The sequence below is a fragment of the Chiroxiphia lanceolata genome, chromosome 28 (assembly GCF_009829145.1).
Source record: "Chiroxiphia lanceolata isolate bChiLan1 chromosome 28, bChiLan1.pri, whole genome shotgun sequence".
Classification (NCBI taxonomy): Eukaryota; Metazoa; Chordata; class Aves; order Passeriformes; family Pipridae; genus Chiroxiphia; species Chiroxiphia lanceolata.
The window spans coordinates 1,247,754-1,272,333 of record NC_045664.1 but is presented as its reverse complement, the minus strand read 5'-3'; the positions used below and the strand labels follow the sequence as shown (position 1 = coordinate 1,272,333).

The 24,580-nt window shown below is 47.3% G+C and overlaps 1 protein-coding gene across 3 annotated transcripts in view; it reads left to right on the top strand.

Moving 5' to 3' along the window:
* LOC116799538 (tetraspanin-15-like) overlaps positions 1–24,580 on the top strand; it is a 44,916-nt gene that overhangs the window by 12,291 nt on the left and 8,045 nt on the right. For all 3 annotated transcript variants that reach the window (XM_032712755.1, XM_032712757.1, XM_032712756.1), the window contains 5 exons: positions 8,093–8,167; positions 12,062–12,157; positions 16,567–16,680; positions 20,929–20,982; positions 21,325–21,441. In XM_032712755.1, the coding sequence (XP_032568646.1) occupies positions 8,093–8,167; positions 12,062–12,157; positions 16,567–16,680; positions 20,929–20,982; positions 21,325–21,441 (456 nt within the window). The remainder of the gene's footprint in view (positions 1–8,092; positions 8,168–12,061; positions 12,158–16,566; positions 16,681–20,928; positions 20,983–21,324; positions 21,442–24,580) is intronic.

Below are 24,580 nucleotides of genomic sequence, written 5' to 3'. Positions count from 1 at the left end.
TCTCCAGGGTGAGTCCATCCCATGGGAACAGTCCTGGATGGAGCTCTCCAGGTGAGTCCATCCCATGGGAACAGTCCTGGATGGAGCTCTCCAGGTGAGTCCATCCCATGGGAACAGTCCTGGATGGAGCTCTCCAGGGTGAGTCCATCCATGGGAACAGTCCTGGATGGAGCTCTCCAGGGTGAGTCCATCCATGGGAACAGTCCTGGATGGAGCTCTCCAGGTGAGTCCATCCCATGGGAACAGTCCTGGATGGAGCTCTCCAGGATGAGTCCATCCATGGGAACAGTCCTGGATGGAGCTGTCCAGGTGAGTCCATCCATGGGAACAGTCCTGGATGGAGCTGTCCAGGGTGAGTCCATCCATGGGAACAGTCCTGGATGGAGCTCTCCAGGGTGAGTCCATCCATGGGAACAGTCCTGGATGGAGCTCTCCAGGTGAGTCCATCCATGGGAACAGTCCTGGATGGAGCTCTCCAGGGTGAGTCCATCCATGGGAACAGTCCTGGATGGAGCTCTCCAGGTGAGTCCATCCCATGGGAACAGTCCTGGATGGAGCTCTCCAGGATGAGTCCATCCATGGGAACAGTCCTGGATGGAGCTGTCCAGGTGAGTCCATCCATGGGAACAGTCCTGGATGGAGCTGTCCAGGGTGAGTCCATCCATGGGAACAGTCCTGGATGGAGCTCTCCAGGGTGAGTCCATCCATGGGAACAGTCCTGGATGGAGCTCTCCAGGTGAGTCCATCCATGGGAACAGTCCTGGATGGAGCTCTCCAGGGTGAGTCCATCCATGGGAACAGTCCTGGATGGAGCTCTCCAGGTGAGTCCATCCCATGGGAACAGTCCTGGATGGAGCTCTCCAGGATGAGTCCATCCATGGGAACAGTCCTGGATGGAGCTGTCCAGGTGAGTCCATCCATGGGAACAGTCCTGGATGGAGCTCTCCAGGGTGAGTCCATCCATGGGAACAGTCCTGGATGGAGCTCTCCAGGTGAGTCCATCCATGGGAACAGTTCTTCCCCAGCTGCTGTCCCGTGGGTCACTCCTCCATGGGCTCAGTCCTTCAGGAGTGAGCTGCTCCACTGTGGGTCCCCCCCAGGGGCCACGAGTCCCCCGTGGGCCAAACCTGCAGCAGTGTGGGCTCCTCTCTGCAGGGGCTGCAGGTCCCTGCCAGGCCCCTGCTCCATCTGGGGCCTCCCCCGGGGTCAGAGCCTCCTTCAGATCCCCCCCTGCTCCAGCCTGGGCTCCCCCCTGGGCACAGGGGGGTCTCTGCACCCCGATGGTCCCCCCTGGGCACAGGGGCACAGCTGCCCCCCCCGGGCCCTTCCCCAGGGGCTGCAGGGGAACCTCAGCTCGGGCACCTGGAGCTGCTCCTGCCCGTCCTCCTGCCCTGGGCTCTGCACTGTTATCCCATGTTCTCCCTCCATCCTTCCCTGCCTGGAATTCTTTCTGCTCAGTCCCTTTCTGTTCTTCACTACATTATCCCAGAGGTGTTGCTGTCATTCCTGATGGGCTCAGCCTTGGCCAGGGACAGGAATTCCATCCTGGAGCAGCTGGAATTGGCTCCACCAGACAGGGGAAGCTTCCAGCAGCTTCTGGCAGAAGCCACCCCTGTAGCCCCCCTGTACCAAAACCTGGCCAAAGAAACCCCCTACACCAGGCTTAGATTATTTAGAAATTATTAAGAAATACGTTGGCTTTCCCAGTTGGTTTGATATATAACATATATAACATTTATATATATCTCCTTTATATATTGATACTACAATGCTTGATATTATTTTATATTTATTTATAATATAAATATTATATTTATAATAACATACACAATAATATATATTCATATGTTTATAATAAATATATTTATATTTTATATTTATGGTTTATATTTATATTTTATTTTTATATCTAAATATAGATTTACACTGCTCTTTCCAATATCAGCCCCAGCAAGATGAGAAAATCAAACTCCAGCAGCAGCTTCACCACTTGTTTTCTTTACAATTTCCCTCTCAGTGTTGACCCTGGGATGCAACTTCCTGAGCTGGGCTTAAAATGTGCCTCCCCCTCCCTGATTGCAGTGGGAATAAAGGGGTGAAATGGTGGCAAAGGACAGATTTGGGGGGTTGAGGAGGTGAAATGATGGCCAAGGGCAGATTTGGGGGGTTGAGGAGGTGAGATGATGGCCAAGGGCAGATTTGGGGGGTTGAGGAGGTGAGATGATGACCAAGGGCAGATTTGGGGGGTTGAGGAGGTGAGATGATGGCCAAGGGCAGATTTGGGGGGTTGAGGAGGTGAGATGATGGCCAAGGACAGATTTTAGTGTTGGAGGAGGAGCACAGGGTTGGCAATCACGGGGCCATTGTGTGGATCAGGAATTGTTCTCCCGGGAAGATAAATGGCCCTGGAGGAGCCTCAGCTCCTGCTGATTCGAGGGCCCTGAATCAAAGCAATCAGAGCAGCTGGTTTTTCCCTGATTTTATGGGGAAAAAGGTGGAAAACATTGCAGCATATCCCTGTGCCAGCCTCGAATCATCCCCCAGAGCAGCCACTGAAATCCAGGTTTAAAACAGAGGAGGTGAATATACCAATAAATAAATCAGCAAATCCCCTCATTTTTTCTTCTGCATTTGGAACTGGGTGAAATGGTTTGAAATAATAAAATGGTTTAGTGGAATAAGGAAATAATTTAAAAGACTTGATGAGGAAACAGTTATGAAATAGTTTGAGTGACTGATGAAATAGCTTAAAACAGTTATTAATAGGATAGTTAAACCAGTTATTAATGGAAGAGTTAAAATACCTATTAATGGAAGAGTTAAAATACCTATTAATGGAAGAGTTAAAATACCTATTAATGGAAGAGTTAAAATACCTATTAATGGAAGAGTTAAAATACTTATTAATGGAAGAGTTTAAAACAGTTATTCATGGAATAGTTTAAAGGAGTTAATGAATAGTTTGAAAGAACTCACTGAATAGTTTGAAAAAGTTAATTGAATAGTTTAAAAGAGTTAATATTTTGGGGGTGCATTTTCATTGTCACTTCCCCAGCAAAGGGGCCAGGTCAGTCCCACTGCAAGAAAAGGGTTTGTCCCACAAATATAAAAGTAGGGACAGGTCCCCAAGGGGTGGAAAATCCGGACTTCCCATCCTCCAGATAAAAAGAAACTTGTTGAATTTAATTTCTCTCCCTCCAAAGCACAAATCCCCCTGGGGTTTTTTGGAATTTATAGGGCAGCAGCCCCCAGGTTTTGTCCTGTGTTTTGGAACTGGTTGTTCCCTCTGCAGAAATGGGAACTCATGGAACGTGCAGCCTTTGAATGCCGAGGTGTGTGATAAATAAATCTTTCACTCCACCTGGGAGGCCACTAAATCATCTCTTCTGCCTCCCAGAAACGTGAATCCCGATTCTTTTCCCCGCAAAACCGAAACTTTAAATGATGTTTTTAAAGCACCATCTCCCCCTGATGTCACGTGGCCCTTCCTCAGCCTTTGCTTTGCTGCTCTAAGGCTGTTTTCTCTGAAAACCCAGAATCATTGTTTATTCCCACTGAGAACCAGCTCTCAGAACTGCTTTGAAGTAAGAAAAAAAAAACACCCTAAAATCTGTCAGGGATGTCTCCTCCACAGATAAAACGAGGACAACAAAGCCCAGATGAAGAGACTTGGCAGAGCAGCTCCTGTTTGAGCAGCACAGCAACAACTCCCTGTGTCCAGGACACTCTTTTATCCCTAAAAACCACATTATTTTATTTAAGGAATGTGCTCCAAGCCCCTCCTGCCCACCAAGGCTGGGTCTGCATTTCATAGAAACACAGAGCCAGGGAGTGCTTTGGGCTGGAAGAGACCCTAAAGATTATCTGGTTCTAATCCCATGGGCAGGAACATCTCCCACTATCCCAGGTTGCTCCAGTGTGGCCTTGGACACTTCCAGGGATGGGGCAGCCACAGCTTCTCTGGGAATTCCATCCCAGCCCCTCCCCACCCTCACAGGGAGCAATTCCTTCCCAATATCCAGTAAATCTGCCCTTTTTCACCTCAAATCTCCTTCTTTCTTACCTGTTTTCTGGCAAACAGCTCATCCCTCTCCCACCCCAAATCCCATTGGAGTCACACTTGGCACGGGGTGTCTCCAGTGTCTCTGAGCTCAGGACTGAGGCTCAAATCTCCTTTCCTGGGCTGATTCCTGAATAAATCCCAGCGTGGTTATTCACCCCTCATTGCTCCCATCCCTCCCTGATCCCTGTTCATCCTTCCTGCTGGACAGGACGTGTTCCAGCCAGGAATTGGAGGGGGCTGCTCATCCTCTGGGAATGAAGCAGCAGCAGGTTTTCACCCCTGACAGCCAGAGCTGCAGCTGGAAACATTTCCTTGGGATCATCTCAGTATTCCAGGTGGTTTTTGTCCTCTGGGAGGTGAAACCTGAGGGACCAACTCAGCATTCCAGGTGGCTTTTAAGCTCCTGGGATGAAATTTGCCATCAAAAACTTCCTATCAGGAGCAGGGAGGTGGCAGGAAACCCACCAGGCAGAGCACACGTGGGAAGGGATCGCTCCAGGCAGCCTGGAGAGTGGTCATGTCAAACGACCCTGATGGGGGGTTATTCCCAAAATTTGAAGGAGACCTGTCTTGAAGCCTGAGGCAGAGCAGGGGTTTGCTCAGCTGGGCTTTGGGAGGGGTTAAGGATGATCAGAACCTCGCTGGAGACGCGTTAGAGGAGGGAAGGGGCAGCTCAGGGCTCTGCAGCTCCTGGGAACGGGGGTGATCCGTCCATTGCCAAGGTATTGGTGGGAATCAGGCAGCATAATTGATTAGGAATGTTGGATTGATGAGCTCTTCAGGTTGACCTGGCTGTGTCCACTGTTAATTTAATAAGAATTGAGCTTTAATTTTAATAAGAACGAAGCAGCTTTTTGCTGCTCCAGCACCTTGGGTGAGATCAAGGTTTGGTCGAGGAGTTCTCTCCCTGAAATCTGGGCTTTGGTTTGTTCTCTGGGAGGGATGGAATCCTCAGGGACCTTCCCAATCCCTCCTTCTCATCCCCTCTCAGGGATGGGAGAAGTGAACCCTAAATGGAGACAAGGCCACCCACTGAAGTGGCACTTCCATGGAAAGGGTGAATTTGTGCAAAGATTGGGGAGGGGGAGAACATCATCTTTGGTCCTGATTATTATTTTTTTAGTTGATTTATGATTCCCAGCTTGCCTCAAACTTAGGGCAGCCCCAGGCAGGATGAAATGCTGTTTAATGGGGGTTTTTGCTCTTTATTTTGCTGCTGGAGGCCGTTTAAGATAAAAAATGCTGATTTTTTGGCCCTGGCGAACACCAAGGGCTGCAGTGTCCAGAGAAAAGGGAATATTATTGGGGATGTTGCCAAGAGTTCCACTCCCAAGTGTGCATTGCAGGGAGTGTGGCTGCTGCAATCCTTCAGAAGGCAAAAAAAATCCCCTTTCCACTCTGTCCATGCAGCCAGAGAGGGTTTGGATGGTCCCCTTGGAGGATTTTTTGGTGAAGAAGAGCTGGATTTGGCTCAGACTTCACTGGTTTTAGGCTTGTGCTGGAGACCTGGATTTGGGGCTGCTGTGCTTGCAATTCCTCTCTGAATTATAAGTATGTGGATATTATACTATAATACACAATATAACAATGTAATAAATAAAATAGAATAAAGGATATGTTATATTAAGATATATTATTCTAGTATATGTAGTATGATAATTTATTATTAATATATAATATATGAGACATTATATATATTATATATCCTATATAGGAGAATAACATGATATGTATTATTTATGATATATGAGAGACTAACATATATATAATATGTAAGAGACTAACATGATATGTTATGTATCCTATATAAGAGAATAACATGATATATATTATATATGAGACTAACATAATATGTATTATGTTATTCTTATGTATTATATAATATATTAATAATAAATTACAGATTACATATACTTATATGTACATATACATATATCTTCCTATAATATATTCTTTATTATATTTTATTTATTACATTATATATTACTACAGTAATATTGTTCTAGCAATGTATTGTAATATTACATTATATATTATTATGTGCACATTTTATTATAATTATGTGGATTTCTGAAGGTGAGGTTACAAACTGTGGGGTGTCCAAGGGGAACTGGGAATAATTTGTGTGACATTCCACATTTTCTGTCTGCTTTTGTAAGGAATTCCAGTCTTTCTTCCCAATTAACATCAGCCTTTTATAAGGTTTTACAAGGACCATGAGTTGAGCTCTTTTTTGGGCTTTTTCTTTTGGAAAAGGTGAGTTTTCCTACCTGTGAATGTCACGATGGAGCATTTGAAAGCCACAATAAATTATTATTATCCCACCCAGCATCTCCTGGAGTTCTGCCCACATTTGTTGATAAATCAGCTCTCAAAGCTGGATATTAAATATTCCCTTGATTTCAGTACCCACAGAGCAGGGCAGAAACCTGCTCTTTTACACCTGACTTGACAAAGCTGCACAGCAGAAACTGAGCCTAAAGGAGGGAATAAAGTGGGAGCCAGAATCTGAACAGGCAAAGGGAGAAAAACCCTCCAGGAACTGCACAAGGCATCTTTGGGGTTAAAATCCTTTTTTTTTTTGGAAAGTTGCAGGGTTGGTGCTTTCAGAGGAGCTTTGGAGAGACCAAAGTCTCTGTGGGCCAAATCCTGCTGGATTTTAGACATTTCTTGGAGCTCTGGTCTGACACCAAACACATCAGAGTTTGCAGCCTCAATCCTTTGTCACAGTGGGATTGGGAAGAGCTGGAACTTTCCTGGGAAAACCAGCACAAAACACTCAGATTCAATTATTTGCTTGGGTTCAAAGGTTGAAGGACAAAAATATTTCCAAAATTGAATTTGTCTCTCTTACTGCAGCACTGGGGGATCCAGAGCCTTGGGCTGCCTCCAAAAACCCCATTTAATGGGAGTTTAAATGCATTTAATAGGAGTTGAGATGATTTGCATCTCAACTCTGCCACTGAGATAACACCTTAATTATCTCCTTAATTAGAGGTTCCCTTGCCTAATGACCCCTGGCCTGTTAGGAGCTGATTTTGGTGGGGATGGAGGTGGAGCTGCTCCTCCACTGGGACCTGTCTGGTGGCTCTGAGGACTCATCAGTGGGTGGGTAATTAAAACCCCAATGATTTGGGGGTTGGGGCATGAAATGGTGTTTGGCTGCTGCAGCATTTGGGTTTTGCTGAGCTTTGGAGGTTAAATTTTGGCTCCCTGACTTTGTAAACTCTTAATAAACCAACAGTCCAAGTTAATACTGTGGTAATAAATTATCTCTCCCCCTCACCCCATCCCCCCTTTTTTTTACCTTTTTTTTCACCTTCCTTTTTCTCGTGAGGCTCCAAAATTGCTGTTCCTGCAATCCTTGGGAAAGCAAAAAAAAAGGGATGTTTTCTGCTCTGTCCAGGAGGGTTTGGATGCTCCATTCAGGTGGTTTTTTGGGTGAAGAAGAGCTGGGGGAGGGAACCTTGGGGAGACAAGTGGGAGCTGAGCAGAGCTTTGTTTTCACTCTTCCAAAGTGGGATTTGAAGCTGGATGGGACCTCTCAGAGAGGGACCAAAGGAGACTGATTTGTGAGGGCTGCAAGAGCATCAAACCTCCTGGTTCAAGTCGTTTGCTCCACCAGGATGTTGATTCCCAGCCTAAATTTGTTGCCACAGGAGTTATTGCCTGGATTCTGTGGGGTGTAAGATCCTCCACTGATTGTCCAGCTTGGAAGCTTCATGTCCAACCATCCCACCACACACCTGGGCCTACCCAGGGATAACATTTGCTCCCACTGCTTCCATTTGGCCTCTTTTCCCCCACAGAATTTGGCCACCTGGCTTCTTCCACCCTTCCTTCCTCGCTTTCTTGAAGGGAACAAACATCTTTCCTTGTTCAGACTGAGATCTTTGGAGGAGATTTGCAGGTCCCTGGCGAGCAGATAATGAAATGATCTGATTTCCAAGTGTTTCAGAGCAACTCTCAGGTCTCCTGATGGCACGTCTGGACACAGAGCTGGGCTAATCCTTCCTTTCCTCATTTCAGTTCTTCTGGGTCCTCCTGGTGATCTTCCTCACAGAGCTGCTGCTGCTCTTCATCGAAATCATCTTTGAGAACAAGGTGGGTGCAGCCAGGAGGCCTTTGAGTGGTGACAAACTCTGTCAGCAGGGAGGAAAACCCTCAATTATCTGTGATTCCTGGAAATGGAAGGTTTTCTTTGCTCTGCTGGGGCTGCTCCTGGTGCTCCAAAGCTGTGGTGGATCTCCAGCACCACCCAGAGCCCCCATGGAGCCACAGAGTCTCAGCCAAAAACCTGTGGGGTTTTTTTCTTGAGGACTCATTAAGCTCCTCTCGTTAATTAGGTGAGCTTCTGGCTGCAGTCCTAAGGATGGGTCTGAGTCAGAGCTGAGCCTGCTGGAACAGAAATGCTTCCAGTGATGCCCTTTCTGGCCACCCTCCACCTCCTGCTGCAGAAACTCTGCTGGTCCCAATTTAATCTCAGCCCTGCAATCGAACAAGTGATTGAACAGCCAATATCAATCTCTGCTGGCTCAGGGAATGAATAAGGGAGGGGAAAAACCTCTGGGATTTCTGTTTCCAGGCTCTGAAAATCGATTCCCTGATGGACAAACTGCTCAGTGATTTCAAAGCCATCCCAGAGTTCCAGAAGGGTTTGGGGGGGCAGGGCCGTCAAAGCCCATCCAGTGCCACCCCCTGCCATGGGCAGGGACACCTTTCACTACCCAGGTTGCTCCAACCTGGCCTTGGACACTTCCAGGGATGGGGCAGCCACAGCTCGTCCGGGAATCCCATCCCGGCCACTCCCCCCCCTTCCAGAGAAGAATCCCTTCCCAAAATCCCATCTCACCCCACTCCCTGTCATTTAAATCCATTACAGGGACAGGTTAAACCCAGGTCTTTCAGCTGCCTCTGGGCTGGGGCTGGGGAGGGTCTGTGCTGCTGGTGGGATGGAGCTGGAGCTGCCAGAGATGGGCAGGAACATGGAATGGTTTGGGTGGGAAGGGACCTTGGAGATCATCCAGTGCCACCCCCTGCCATGGGCAGGGACACCTTCCACTGTCCCAGGTTGCTCCAACCTGGCCTTGGACACTTCCAGGGATCCAGGGGCAGCCACAGCTTCTCTGGGAGTTCCATTCCAGCCCCTCCCACTCTCACAGCCAACAATTCCTTCCCCATCTCTCCCTGCCCTCTGGCAGTGGGAAGCCATTCCCCCTTGTCCTGTCCCTCCATCCCTTTTCCCCAGTCCCTCTCCAGCTCTTGGAGCCCCTTCAGGCCCTGCAAGGGGCTCTCAACTCTCCCTGGAGCCTTCTCCTCTCCAGGTGAACCCCCCCAGCTCTCCCAGCCTGGCTCCAGAGCTGAGGGGCTCCAGCCCTTGGAGCAGCTCCGGGGCCTCCTCTGGACTCGCTCCAGCAGCTCCAAATCCTTCTGATGTTGGGGATTCCAGGGCTGGAGCAGCTCTGCATGTGGGGTCTCACCTGAGGGGGCAGAATCCCTCCCTCCCCTGCTGCTCAGGCTGTGGGATCAGCCCAGGAACTGGGATTTGGGACTTCTGAGCCCTGAGGTTGAAGGGAGGCAGTGGGGGAGGACTTTGGGGTGCTGTAACCAACTCCCTCCAGCAGCTCCCAAGAGCTCTCCAAACCCCTCTGATCCCTTGAATCCTCAGTGCTACTCCAAGGAAAATCAAATTGCTTGAGACCACAAACAGAAAATCAAAAGTGCTGCCACTTGCACACTGGTTTTTTTGTGAAATTCAGCATTAAATGCTCTGCTTTGTTCCAAATCTGAGCCTGAGGATTGAGACCCAGCACCATCCTGCACTGCAGGAATGCCAGGGAGAAAGGGGGGGCCACCAGGAGAAGGGATTGAATCCTCCTGATGAAACTCCTGGATTGAGCAGAATCCATTAAGGCCTAAATTTGTCCCTTAATTTAAATTTAACGGGTGATATCAAAACCTAATTAAAAATCAAACAGTGGGGGAAGGAGAAAAGAAGGGTCTGACAAGTGATGAATCCACTTGACCTAAAATTGGTTGGAGGCATAAAATTGCATTTGGAACAATGGTTGTTTATTAAACTCCTTAAAACCATATTGAATTGGATTTTTGCTTAAATAAGCAGCAAGGAGGAATTAATTTAGTGGCCTTGAAGCTACTGAATATTGAAATATTGTGGAGATGCAAATGGGGCTTGGAGATTAACGGGATTGGAGGGGTCTTATAACCAGGACTGAATTAACCCTGGGACATTTATGTCCCACCTTAAACCAAGACTTAATTAGGGATGTTTCCTGGGGGACAGGAGGATCTTGGGATGAGCCTTTCTGGGGAAAAAACAAGCAGGAAAAGGGTAAAAACTGGGTGTTTTCTGTTGTGTTGTTAATGGGGAGCAAAGCAGGAATTAAAATCTTGATAAACTCCCACCTGAACAGTCCCTCAAGGGCTGTTTGAGCCCCACTTGCTGGGTTTTCTTTGCAGCTCTGAGGTGCCTTCATCCCTCTTTTTTCCACCTTCTTCTGTTCCTGCTTTTCCCAACCTCTAATTTTCCTGTCAGAGTTAATTTATGCACAGCAACGTTTCCTCCCCCCTCTTTCACCCGTTTGTAACTCAGAATAAAGTTCTTTTTTCCCTCATTAACATTCCTGGGGGATTGTGAGGAGTCAAAGGCTCTTCCCAGGACATTCCCAGCTCCATTCCAGCTCAGTAAGAACCTTCCCAGGCACCTGGAAAATGGATTTTTAGTTCAATTAGTGGTTAATTTGAAGAGCCAAATGTGGCAAAGTGGCCTCACAGCTGCTGGAGGAGCAGCAGGAGCCCCAGCCCAGCCAGGGAATGATGGAATTGCTGATTTGTTGGGATTAGGGAATGACTGAGGGTTCTGATGAGCTCTTGACTCCCTCCTGGAGTTCATCCCATGGATAAATCACCTCCTAAAGCAGCACAACCTCCTTCCAGTGGTTAAAATCCCATGGGATTGAAGGGCTTGAAGGAGATTTCCAGAGAAATTGCTTTAATTGGAACGAAAAAAATCAAGAATAAGGAAAAAAAATCAATAATAAGGGGGAAAAAAATCAATAAAAAGGAAAAAATCAATAATAAAGAAACCAATAATAAGGAAAAATTGATAGCAAAATATCAGTAATAAGGAAAAAAACAATAATAAAAACGAATAAAAAGGAAAAAATCAATAAGAAAAATAATAAGGAAAAAATCAATAAAAAAGGAAAAATAAATAATAAAAAATCGATAATAAGGAAAAAATCAATAATAGGAAAAAACCAACAATAAGGGAAAAAATCATTAAAAAGGAAAAAAGAAATACTAAAAATCAATGATAAGGAAAAAATCAATGAAAGGAAAAAAATACTAAAATCAATAATAAAAAATCGATAAAAAGGAAAAACGCAATAAAAAGGAAAAATCAATCATAGGAAATTAATAAGGAAAAATGAAAAGGAAAAAATCAGTAATAAAATTAATAATAAGGAAAAGTCAATAATAGGAAAAAATCAGCAATGTGGAAAAAATCAATAGAAAGGAAAAAATAAATACTAAAAATCAATAATAAGAAAAAATCAATAAGAAAAAGTCAATTAAAAGGAAAAACTCAACAAAAAGGAAAAATTAATAAGAAAAAAATAACAAGAAAAAATCAGTAGTAAAAAAATCAATAATAAGGAAAAATCAATAAAAAGTAAAAGGTAATTTAAAAAATAATAAGGAAAAATCAATAATTAAGAAGCAATGGAAAAATAACGGGAAAAATAATGGGAAATAATAAAATGTTGAGAAAGTTGGTAGGATCTGCTTGGATGTGCAGGGAAAGGAGAGATTCCATGGGAGCTCTAACCCAGAGAGCTCAGAAATGATGGAGTTTGCCCCCCAAAAATAGGCTGTTCCAGGGTTAAACTTCTCCTCCAGCGGCAGCTCTGGAAAACCTGGTGTTTTGCAACATTTTCCATCCATGAGTCGTATTTTTGGGATTTCTGTCCCCAGATGAACGAGGTTTTCCACTCCAACATCCAGGAGGGCATCAGGCACTACTACGACGACCTGGACTTCAAGAACATCCTGGATTTTGTGCAACAAAAGGTTTGGTTGGAGGGGGAGTCACCTCAGGGGGGGTCTGACGGTGGATTTTCCGAGGAGTTCTGGACTCCACTCAGCCCTGAAGCACAAACATTCCTTCTCACTGTGCTTTTAGAGTTTATTCCCAGCCTTTGGCTGCTTTGCTTGGAACATCTTGACCTGCTTGGGTTTGCAGGGGGGTTTTTTTGGGCACTTCTGCTCCCCAGGGGGGTTTTTGGTGAGTTCTTCTGACGTCTGTGCAGCTGCAAAGAGCATCTCCTGCTCCTCACCGCGGAATGAGCCGCTCCAGGATGTTTATATTCCCGTGTTTTGATGGGAAATTGGGACCTAAAGCCTGGGAGCTTTTTTGGATCTTCCCCAACCTGCTCAGAGAGAGGTGAAGAGGTAAAATAACATGTGCTGGAGCTGTTTCAGGGCTACAGAGACCCTTAGAGGGGCACCTTGGGTGGGTCTCCTGACTCAGGTGTCACCAGGACCTGGCCAAGCCCTTGTTCCCATGGGAAAATTGGAGATTTTCTGGAAGAAGAGGTGACCTCCACAGAATCATTGAGGTTGGAAAAGCCCCCCAAGATCCTCTAAGTCACCAAATCACAGAATAGTCAGAGGTGGAAGGGGCCCCTGAGGATCAACAAGTCTTTAAGTCCTGTCTAAGTCCAACCCAGCACTGCCAAGCCCACCCTAAACCACGTCCCCAAGTGCCACATCTGGGTATTTGGGGGATGTAGTTTTGCTCATATTTTGAGGATATTTGGTTTCTCCATTATTGGAGTCACTGTGGAGGGACCACTTGGCTCAAAGCATTTGATAAACGGGAAAAAAAGGGGAAAACCCTCAAAACTTGAGGTGCAGGAGGAGAATTTCAGGGATTTTCTGTCTCCTGGATTAGCTCAGGAGAGCAGAGCTTTCCCAGCAAAGCTCTTTCAGTTCTCCCCTCAGCCCAGTTTCTCTCCTTTCATTATGAAGCATCATAAATCTGGGAGTCTTTTGTTTCTCTTTGAAGAAAAGGAGATTTGAAGCTCCTTCCTCTTTGATGTGGTTGGAATTTAAGGCCCTCTGAGCTCTCCTGTCTTGGATTAAATCCCTGTTCTTGCCTTTGGAGCCAGCCTTGCTGAGCTGAGCTCATTAGTCTGGCTGAGAACCCTCTGAAGGTCTCAGGTCCTGCCCAATTCTGAGCAAGATCAGAATGTTTTCCAAGTTTTACTCTAACCACCCCAAAAGGAGGCTGGAATTCAGACCTCTGGATGATAAATGAGTGCAGAAAGTCCTTGTTGGAATCACCCTTGAGGAGCCTCGGACCACAAACCTCCAGATAAATTGGGTTTATTTATGGGAATGTTCCTGTATCTCCAAACCACCGAGGTTCAGACTCTTATCAAACAATCTCCCTCCCTTTTTCCAGCATTTTCCCCTCTACTTCTTCCCTTGAATTATTATTCCCCTTTTTATTACAAGTTTTCAGGGGAAGATCCTCATCTCGAAGGCTCTCTCTGTGCTAAAAGTTGTGGCCACTTCCACATGAATCTTTATTATCCCACATTTTATCTCGGAGACAATGAGCTTTGCAAGGATCTGCAGCTCCTTGCTGGGAGGGTCGATGTGCTTTTGTGGTTTCCAAAGCAGGAGCAACAGCAAAGGCAGGGATTGAGATCAGCAGAGCTGCTCATCCTGAGGGAGGGACCAGGAGAGGCCAAAGCAGAGGATTTATGTCTTAGAAGATACTAAAAATTGGGTTTATGGGCCCAGTTCAACTTGGAGAGGATGAAAACTTGGTGTTAGCATGGAGGGATCACCACCAGACCTGCTTTTTTGGATAAAACACGAGCCCAGAGCAGCCTGTGACCATCATTTACTGTTAATTCTTGCCATTTGCCTCACTAAAAGCCTTGGCTAAGCTCAGCTTTGCTGGCACACGGCTTAGTTAGGTCAGGCAGAACCACCCCAGCTCCTTAGGATTTGAGTTTGGCTTGAACCCTCTCTCAAGTGATGCCTTAAACCAGAGCCAAGCCCCTTCCCACACTTCAACCAGTCCTGGTGGTCTCCAGCCTCACATCCCAGGGCTGCAAAGGGCAGGAGTTCAGCAAAGAAGAGTGAGAAAAACCTCTAAATATTGGTTTTTAAGTGCCAGGAATTGCAGTGTTTCGTTACCAGGGTGATGGTGCAAATAATGTGGATTCACCTGTTGTCACCTCCTGGGTGTGGCTGCCTGTGAGCAAGTGGAAATGGAAAAAAATTGGCCTTAAAAATTAATATGACTTGAGAGAGGGTTCAAGCCAAACTCAAATCCTAAGGAGCTGGGGTGGTTCTGCCTGACCTAACTAAGCCGTGTGCCAGCAAAGCTGAGCTTAGCCAAGGCTTTTAGTGAGGCAAATGGCAAGAATTAACAGTAAATGATGGTCACAGGCTGCTCTGGGCTCGTGTTTTATCCAAAAAAGCAGGTCTGGTGGTGACCCCTCCATGCTGACACCAAGTTTTCATCCTCTCAGGGTAAACTGGGCTGCTCAGGTGCCATAAAATCAACTGTGCTTCTCTTAAAAGCAAATCCAACCAGGTTTGGTGCCATTCACTCCCTCAGTTCTCCTTCTCTGATCATTTTTAGTGCTTTGCTGCTACAGGGGGAAGAGCAAAGCTTGATTTGAACTTCAAAGAGCTGCCAGAGCTCAAAGTAAAGCTCAGAGAGATGAGATGTTGTGCTTATGAACTTCCTCCCTTCTTCTGAGAAGGATTAAAGGCAGCTCCCCCAGTGGGGCTCCTTCCAGAGGGATTTTAGAGCTGGAAGAAAATCCTCATTTCTCAGATGGTGGAGGAAGTTTTGAACACTCAGAGCTGCTCAGCTGGGACCTGGGAGGCTCTTTCCATGTTCTCTCTTTGGTTTTTCCACCTGTTATTCCTCTCTGAGCTGCAGGAACCCACATGTAAAGTAAAACCCACCTGAAGGCTGGCCCACCTTATTAGAAATAAGCACAGGCACAACAGGAGTTTGGGCTTAACCTCTTCTTGCAGAGGAGAAAACACCCCAGTGAGGCTTCCTGGCAATTTGTTTGAGGGATTTTATACCAAGTTTTGCACGATTAAAAAAGAAAATGGAAAAAAACTTTGCAGCATGGGGGTATCAAGCCCACCAATATCCCCTTGGGTGTTTTCTCCCCTCTTTCCAGGCATATTTTGGGAGCTGCTCTCCCTCACTGACACAGGTGGGATTAAAAACAACAGAGGAATTAGAGGTAGGAAGTCAGAAATTAGTTGCAAATCTGTGTTTTGGCTGCTCCTTGGTGTGTTTGCCCATTTGGGGGTGGGAGAACCCCCAGAGCTGTGGCCTCTCCTACTTCCTTTGGCCAAGAATTACCCCTGGGGGGAGCAGATACTCAGAGGGTTCAGCTTCTGCAAAAACTGCTCCTTGAAGAGGTTGATGCTTAAAAATGGAGAAAACCTGGGGTTTTTTCTCTCTTAACAAACACCCCCTTCCCTCTCCTGCCTCTCCAGGCTTTTCTTTCTGGGAGAAAAATGTGAAGATTCAAATTTGTTTGCCACAAGAAGGGATGATTTGCTTTGTAACAAACCCATTTCTATTCTGTGGAGAGCAGAGAATGACTTTCATTAAACTTTTTTTTTTTTGCCTTCATTGTGGGAAGAGAAGAAAAAAGCAGCTTTTTTTCCCTTTGTAACTGCAGCATTTGATCTCTAATTTAACTTGACAGGAGGAGAAATCCCTGTTAGACTTTGGAGCTTTATTAGCATTGAATGGCATCAACTGAGCTGCCTTCAAGAGCCAAGAAATCTGTTCATTCAGGGGCTGGAAGAGCCATCTCCCCTCAGGAATAGGCTGGATTAGTCACCTGGAATTAAATCAGTCAGGCTGGAATGAGCCTGAGCTTTGCTGGGCTCCAAGCAAAGCTGACTCCAGCACTGGGGATCCACCTGGAACTGCCACAGCCTCTAAACCAGGGCTAAGCAGGGCTTAACACCCACTCTGCTGCTTTTACAGAGTGTCTTCAGCTTCCCATTGAGGGTCCTGAGAGCAGGAAATAATTGGGGCTGTCAAAGCTGGGGAAGGAGATTGTAGGGAAAGGCTGGAGGGGGATTTGTTGGAGGTGGAGTTATGGAATGGGTTGGGTTGGGTGGGATCTTAAAGATCAGCCCATTCCACCCCCTGCCCTGGGCAGGGACACCTTCCACAGACCACATTGCTCCAACCTGGCCTTGGACACTTCCAGGGATCCAGGGGCAGCCACAGCTTCCCTGGGAATTCCATCCCAGCCCCTCCCCACCCTCACAGCCAACAATTCCTTCCCACTATCCCATCTAGCCCTGCTCTCTTTCAGGTTAAATCCACTGCCCCTTGACCTGGCAGGACATGGCCCTGGAGATGCTGGTTCAACTGCCCCTCTCACCCTCTCCTCTTCCTCTCTGTGCAGTTTTCCTGCTGTGGTGGGGATGAATATCGAGACTGGGGGGTCAACCAGTACCACTCCTGCAACAGCAGTGGGCCCCTGGCCTGTGGGGTGCCCTACACGTGCTGCATCAGGAAGGTAAGGCAGACAAGGCGCAGAAAATGCCTTTATTTCACTCAATATTCCATTAAAAAACCCTTTTCCAGCTGGTTATCACTGCATATTTCTGCACTGAAGGATTTCTTCTAAACTGCATTTTCAGCTTGATACGACATCAGTGTGAGATGATAAAGAACTAGAAAATATATATATTTATGGACTATTTTTGTTGTATTTTACTCTGCTGTTTTAATGTAGAGCAAAGTCCCAGGCTGTTTCTGTTTGTATCATCCAAGGAGTTGTTAGAAATGCCAAAGTTTTCAACTCTGTAATATAAAATGGTTCGGAGGATTGTTTTTAAAACAATAGCAGCAATGTAGGACTTGGGGGTTGCTCTGCCTGGAGAAGGTTCCAGGGAGAGCTGAGAGCCCCTTCCAGGGCCTAAAGGGGCTCCAAGAGCTGGAGAGGGACTGGGGACAAGGAATGGAGGGACAGGACACAGGGAATGGTTTCCCACTGGAAAAGTGGGGATTTAGATGGATATTGGGAAGGAATTGTTGGGTGTGAGGGTGTTGAGGGGCTGGGATGGAATTCCCAGAGAAGCTGTGACTGTCTCATCCCTGGAAATGTCCAAGGCCAGGTTGGAACCTGATCTAGTGGAAGGTGTCCCTGCCCATGGCAGGGGTGGCACTGGATGAGCTTTAAGTTCCCTTCCCACCCAAACGATTCCATGATTCTGTGTGGTGGTTTAGATGGAATATTGGGAAGAAACTGTTCCCTGTGAGGGTGGGGAGGCCCTGGCACAGGTTGCCCAGAGAAGCTGTGGCTGCCCCTGGATCCCTGGGAGTGCCCAAGGCCAGGTTGGGCGATGCTTGGGGTGACCTGGGCTGGTGGAAGGTGTCCCTGCCCGTGGCAGGGGATGGGACTGGACGGGCTTTAAGGTCCTTCCAACCCAAACCATTCCATGACTCCATGACTTGGCTGCATCCCAGCATGGATCTGGATGCACTCTGGTCCTCTCCTGTCCAATACATTTCTCAGCCACTGAGGGGTTTAGGAGTGTGTTGGGGGTGTTGATCTGCTCCTGGGGAGGAGATTTTTGAGGATTCTCCTGGAAATGGGGCTGTGTTTGCACAAAGAGCTACCTTTGTGCAGTGGAATGAGAGAAATCCCACGAGCAACTGCCCCTGGAAGGTGGCATTTCCAACCTATTGGGTTGGATGGGGCTGGACTCCAGAGGGGAGTGGATTTGCAGAGCCAGGAGGTTCTCCTGAGCTGATTCACAAATCTGGGAATCAAGACATCCCCCTCCAAGCAGAGCTTTTCTGCTGAGCCTGAGCTCAGTGCTGAGCCTGTGTCAGTGCTGACACAGACCATTTAAGCCAACCCTGCTCCTCGCTGTCATCAATCCAACACATGTGGAGATAAAATCCCAGGAGCTGGGCCAAAGAAAAGCACAGATATCCCTGGTTGCTGTACCAGCAGTGCTATAAACTTCCAAACAAGAATTTGCTGAGCTTAATCCTGGTAGCAAAACCTCCTGGAGGTTCAGAGCACTGGGAGGATCAGCACTGGCTCCCAGCCTTGGCTGTGCCCCAAGGATTTAATAAGGAGAATTTATCATCAACCTTGTATTGTTGTGGGGTTTTTAGTGGGGAAGAGGGTGAAATGTGAAGTGATTTAGTTATCACTGGAAGTCTGACATGCAAATCAGCTGCAAAAATAATTGTCAGCTCTAATCAGGGCGTTGATTAAGAATCCTAAAGCTCCTGGAGGTGGAATTAGAAATTCATGGATTGTCCTTTTGTGGTACAAGTGGGGATGTGTTGAAGAAATCCAAGTGGATTGTGGGGTATTTTTACACTCCCCACGGTTTTGGGTGAGAATTTGGCCAAGAAAAGACCTTGGCAGAGCAGAGAGGGAAAAATCCCAGGTGATTAATACAGAGGGGAAAGAATAATCCTGTGTCTTAGTTTAACATGATTACGATTTAGGAATTAAGAAACTTCAGGTGGAAGTGTGGAAAAGGAAAAGAGACAGCTTTTTATTAACAAAATCTGAATGAACAACAAATGGTGAGATCAAAGACTTTCAGAAGAAACAAAACAAAGTCCCAATTCCCCAGGTCGGGGGGAGAAACCTGTGGTAACTCAGGGCTGGGGGGGAGGCAGGACTGTCCCAGCAGTTCAACAGCTGCTCACAGCCCCCTGTGCCCACAGCCAGCACTGAAGGAATCCCTGTGCTGGTTTAAAAGTAAACCAGCAGGGGAAATGAACTCAACTCAAAAGAGAGATTATAAGTCAGAATAACAATTTAATAAAATAATTCGATAATACGATTATACAAACAATTGGTTTTAACCCCCAAACCCCAAATGTATAACCCAGCACCCTGGGGCATGAACAGAGTGGTGTTTGTTGGGCCCCCTGAGTCCAAAGTAAAGGGAGAGGGAAAAACCTGTTGGTGAGAGTGCTGGTGCAGTCTGGGCAAGAGTGGTGGTCTCAGTCTGGTTGAGAGTGGTGCTCTGCAGCCTTCCTCTGGATCCCATGAGTGGCTAAAAAAGTCCCAAGACCCCAAGATTCTCTATCCTCCAGTTCAGGCAGGAATGCCCAGCACCTTCCTCAGGGTGGGGAGTTCCACACTGGGGGTGAGGACAGGAGCACCCTCCTGTCTCCCAGTTCCACACTGGGGGTGAGGACAGGAGCACCCTCCTGTCTCCCAGTTCCACACTGGGGGTGAGCACAGGAGCACCCTCCTGTCTCCCAGTTCCACACTGGGGGTGAGCACAGGAGCACCCTCCTGTCTCCCAGTTCCACACTGGGGGTGACGACAGGAGCACCCTCCTGTCTCCCAGTTCCACACTGGGGGTGAGCACAGGAGCACCCTCCTGTCTCCCAGTTCCACACTGGGGGTGAGCACAGGAGCACCCTCCTGTCTCCCAGGCCTCTGAACACCCAGTTTACAGCCTGAGGGGTCAGGGCTGCTCTGGGCAGAGGGTGTAAATGGTTCATTGAGAACAGTTTCTGGGCAATGGCATGGAAGGCTCTGGAATACCCAGTTTTGGGTTACACCCATCCAGTGATGAACTGGTCCCAGCTGTTCTAACCAGGACAATCCCTTTTCCCCCAGGCAGTGTGAAGGCAGAACACCTCACTCTGACCTGGGTCAGTCTCTCTCTCTTGGTCTTCTCCACGAGGTGTCCCGTGGGGAAAAAAGACTTCCTCTCAGAGAAGGAGAAAGAGGGGGCCAAAAATGGGGCTCCCACTCTGTCTGGTCCTGGACCAAACCCAACAGCCCCCAACCCAAGGACTCCCCGCTGTCCCTGCGGCCACGGCGCTGTCCCCGAGCCCTCCCCCTGTCCCTGCTCCAACCCATCCCCACCCTGACCCAGAACAAACAGATGGGGGGATGGGGAACCTGAGGAAGAAAAAGACAATTCCAACGTCTCTTTTCAAACCTCTGACATCATGGAATGGTTGGGGTTGGAAGGGAATTTAAAGCCCATCCAGTGCCACCCCCTGCCATGGGCAGGGACACCTTCCACAGACCACGTTGCTCCAACCTGGCCTTGGACACTTCCAGGGATCCAGGGGCAGCCACAGCTCCTCTGGGAATTCCATCCCACCCCTTCACCATCCTCCCAGGGACGAATTCCTTCCGAGCATCCCATCCAATCCCACCCTCTGGCAGTGGGAAGTCTCCTTTTGGCTGCAGCTCTTGAAACATTTTATTTGGCCGCCAAAGATCTCAGCCCTGGGATGTCTAAAAACCTCGTGTTTCTCTACAGAGTGATGGAAGACTTTGGGGAAATTCCCAAAGTCTTGATTTCTGGAGAGCCCAATACCTTCAATCCCTGTGAAATTCCATTCATTCTGAAGGAGACACACGACTGGAGGTGAAAGTCCAGGGAATGCTGGGAAAGAGCTGCTTTACAGGAGCCCCCAGGATGTGGAGGTGGTCATGGTTTAAACCACTGGGAGAGGGTTTGGGGGCCTGAACATCCTCCAGAACAGCAGAAAACAGAGAGAAAAGGGGTTGAAAAATATAATTAAAATACCCCAACAGTTTTCTGCCAAAATTTCCAGTTCAAGCATCACCTTTGGGCAAAAAAGGGCCTTGAGGTGACAACGTGAGGTGTGAGGGTTGGTGTCTGCTCGACTTTTGCTGCCCTGAATAGTCCCACATGGGGCAGCTCTTCTATTTCTTGTTTTTAAGTCTTATTTCTTGTATTTCTTTGTATACATTTGTTGCTCTGGGATGAGTTTGTTCAGCTTTCTCTCTCCACAGGCCCCTGGAGAGGTCGTGAACACCCTCTGTGGGTACAGGACACTCGACAAAGAGGTGACTTTTTGGACTCTATAAGAGATTTGCTGCTTCCTCTTCCCCAGATCCCCTAAAAAAATCCAGTTGGAACAGTCTGGAGGTACCAGCTGAGTATAAATTCCATTTTATTGCTTTTCCCTGGAATTTTGGGGTGTTCCTCAGGCTCACAGAGCATGTGAGTTTGGGTATTCCCTGGGTCATTCCCAAACCATGATATCCCTGTGGGGTTTGCTGGGCCTTTTCTGGACCAGGACCTGGAGATGCTGGTAATGAGCTGTGTTTGGAGGTTTGGTGGTGGGAGAGAAGCTGATTTTGATGCCTCTGGGGGTGACCAGGATGTTTTTCTCCCCCTTTTTCCAGCGCTTGGAGCTGCTCAGCATCATCCACGTCCGGGGTTGTATCCACGCCGTGGGGCTCTGGCTCAAGGACAACTTCGAGGCCACTTTGGGCATTGTTTGCTCCCTGCTGCTCCCACAGGTACGTGGTGGATTCCATCAGAACTCTCCTGGCTTTTTTCACTCTGCTGGAGGAGGAAAATAATTCACTTTTAGTTATTTTTCCCCTCCATTTATATCCAAAATTGTGAGCTGGGTAGGAAAATTGTCACAGAGCGTCCTTGGGCAAATGAACAGTTTATGACTGTGGTGGGTGACTCAGAACACTCCTGAAATCTAATTATTGATCAAATCACGGCCTCTGAAAGCAAATCATCCCTATGTGAGCAGAGTAAGTCCTCCTCTATTTGTTTTCACGGCTCTGCTCAAACAGAGCAGAAATATTAACCAAAATAAAGTGTAATGGTAAATTTAGTTGTGTTTGCCTCAGGAAATCCATTAATGATGTCTGAGGATCCAACTGACTTTTCAGGTAATGAAGCTTTTTCATCACAGATAATTAACATGGAGAGAAATTCGGGGTTGTGGTTGGGACTCTTTTTGCAACACTGTCACAGCTGTGCTGGCCAGGGGGGGAATCTCTCTCTCAGATCTTCCCAGAATTATTTTGGTGATGATTTAGTGCTGATTTGATCCTTTTTCTGATTCATGTCAAGGCTCACAAGCAAAATCTTTCTTTTTGTTGGATTAATGTTGGGTTCACTGCTGGAGGGGTTTACTGATGCTTTCCAGATATGGGGGTTTATTTAAATGGGAATGAAATGATTTCCTGTTTTGCTGTGTTTCTACTTGAAACAAAAGGTAGAAAGTGGTTGGAAAAAGCAGAAGCTGTTGGGGAAATACGTTAATATTTCAAAGGATGGATTTTGCTCTCGAGCTCTCAGATGGTCCAGATGAGAAACTGAGGTGGGGGAGTAGTTTGTGCTCAATCCTGGCTGTGATTCCCGACTTTTCTAAAGTGATTCCATTAAAGATATGCAAATGAGCCCTGAAATTCTGCTGTGCTGCCACCAGGAAACACAACAGGCCCAGGAATGGGGTGAAAAGTGCCACAATCGAGGCAGGACATGGAGAGCCCATTAGAGGAGCCGCCTGTTGGGTTCTCCATTAACCTGCCAACGGGAAGCTCTTAACTGGGAAGGATGGGGAGCAAAAGCAGGGCTGGCAACGAGGATTTCTGAGCCCTGATGAATCTCAAGTGCTGTTGAGGCAGCTCTGTGATTTCTCTGTCGTGCCATTAAAGGCTCTTCATATGCAGAACCTCGTTCATCCCATCTGCTCACGAGTTTTAAATATAAATCATATTTGATTCTGTCAAGTTTTGGAGGGGATGAAGTTCCATCTGTGTTGCCAGGAGCTGTCAGCCCAGGAACAGCTTCATCCCCAGCAGCTGCCAGGAGAAAGTGGAGTGAGAGTGTTGTCCCTGAATTGCTGATCCAAGGGGGAAAAGCGTTGGCGCCGTTGATGTGAGGAGCTGACAGTGCCCTGAAATTTGGGAAGAGGGAATGTGTTGACATGTCCCATCTCTGCCTTTTTGGATATTTGTCATGTCCCACATGGTGCAAACCACCCTGGTGGGAAACGTTCAGGATGCTCAGGAGAAGACTGGGATTGTGATCCAAATCCTGAGTCCTGCTTTGGTGTTCTCCCAGTTTTCCTCATTGTTGCTCTTCCTTAGGACCAAACTTCAGGCTTACTTGACCTCAAGGGTTCAAAGGTTGAGGATCTGAGCTTGGTTCATGTGGATCAAGATTCATCCAAGATTTCTGCTGGGATCTGGGAGCATCAACTGGCTTTTGTAGAGAAAAAAGGACCCAAGAGGAGTTTTGGCTGATGGAGAGGAGGAAATTATCCCTCTCCATGTTGTCCTTCCACCACAGAAGGTGCAACAACACAGAGGGTGGACAACATGTCCTTCCTTTGCACCCAGATGTGGGAAACCACCAAATTTTGCCTTTCCATGATGCAGGAAGTTACCGAATTTATGAATTTCCTCTGCTTTTCCCCAAATACCTGTGAGAGCCCAAGGGCTGCTTTGCTTGGCTTCCTGGGGCTTGTGGGCATCTGCCCGATGAGGTTCAGGGAGATCTGTAAATCCCCAGGGTCCTGGTGGGTGTTGGACTGATTGAAGAGGTGAAAAATCCCATTCCCAGGCCTTCCAGGAACTAGGAATCTGAAAAATTCCCTCCTGAGAATCTCAGGGATCAGGTAACTTGTTATTAGTGCCGAGCTCAGCATCAGGAGTCGATGCCCAGAGACACCTTGGATGGGAGAGAGAGAACAAGAACCTCCAGGAGAAAATTAAAGCACCCAGGAAAGGTTGTCCTTGCTTCCAAGCACCTCAAAAACATGAATATTGGCCTTTTCCCTCTGGGAAAAAAATGAACAGGTGCTGGAAGGGGAGGTTGAGTTGAATGATTTGCCCAGTGAAGGGTCTTCTGCACACCCAGGGCTTCAGGGCTGGGATCCCTCCATGGGATCTCCAGGAAGTTCCATGGAGATGATGAGCAGCCCATGGGCCAAATCCGTGGATAAATCCATTTATGTCCCTGTAATAACACTTAGTGACTGGACACATCACTGTGCAGCTTTTCCCCCTCCCAGCCCATGCAAGGCAGGGACAGTTTGTAGTTCCATGATCCCTCCAAAATCCTGAATGTCTCCTCCTTTTTTAAATAATCCCTCAAGCAGTGGGGATAAAAAAAATCCCATGTGAGGAGTGGGAAGTGGTTTTGTTCATTTGCCTTATTCAAACACACCAACTCCATCATTTTCCTGCCTTTGCCTTTGCCTTGAATTCTCTTTTCCCTTTTTCCTGTGTTTCATTCAGTTGTTTTCCTGCCTTTGCCTTTCATTCTCTTTTTCCTTTTTTCCTGTTTCATTCTCCACAATCCCCTCTTCTTGCCCTTCATCTCAGCCAAACTCAGGCAGAGGCCAAGCTGTCACACATTTCATATCACCCTCCAAAAGACACTTTAATTCAGGCTCTGGCACTCAGAGGCAAATTCCTGTTGTGGCCTTGTTGTGTTTAATTATGGAGCAGCCCCAGATCTTTCAGCAGGGGTGGCAAAGCACAGGAATTTGTTTCCTGCTGCTGCTCCCTTCCCTTCCCCGCCTCCAGCAAGATTAGCCAAGGAGTTCTAAATGTGCAGGGGACGTGTTTGTGGTGCAAATAAGGCAGAAAACCTCATCCCTTGCTCTTGGAGGAGCTTTTTGATGGA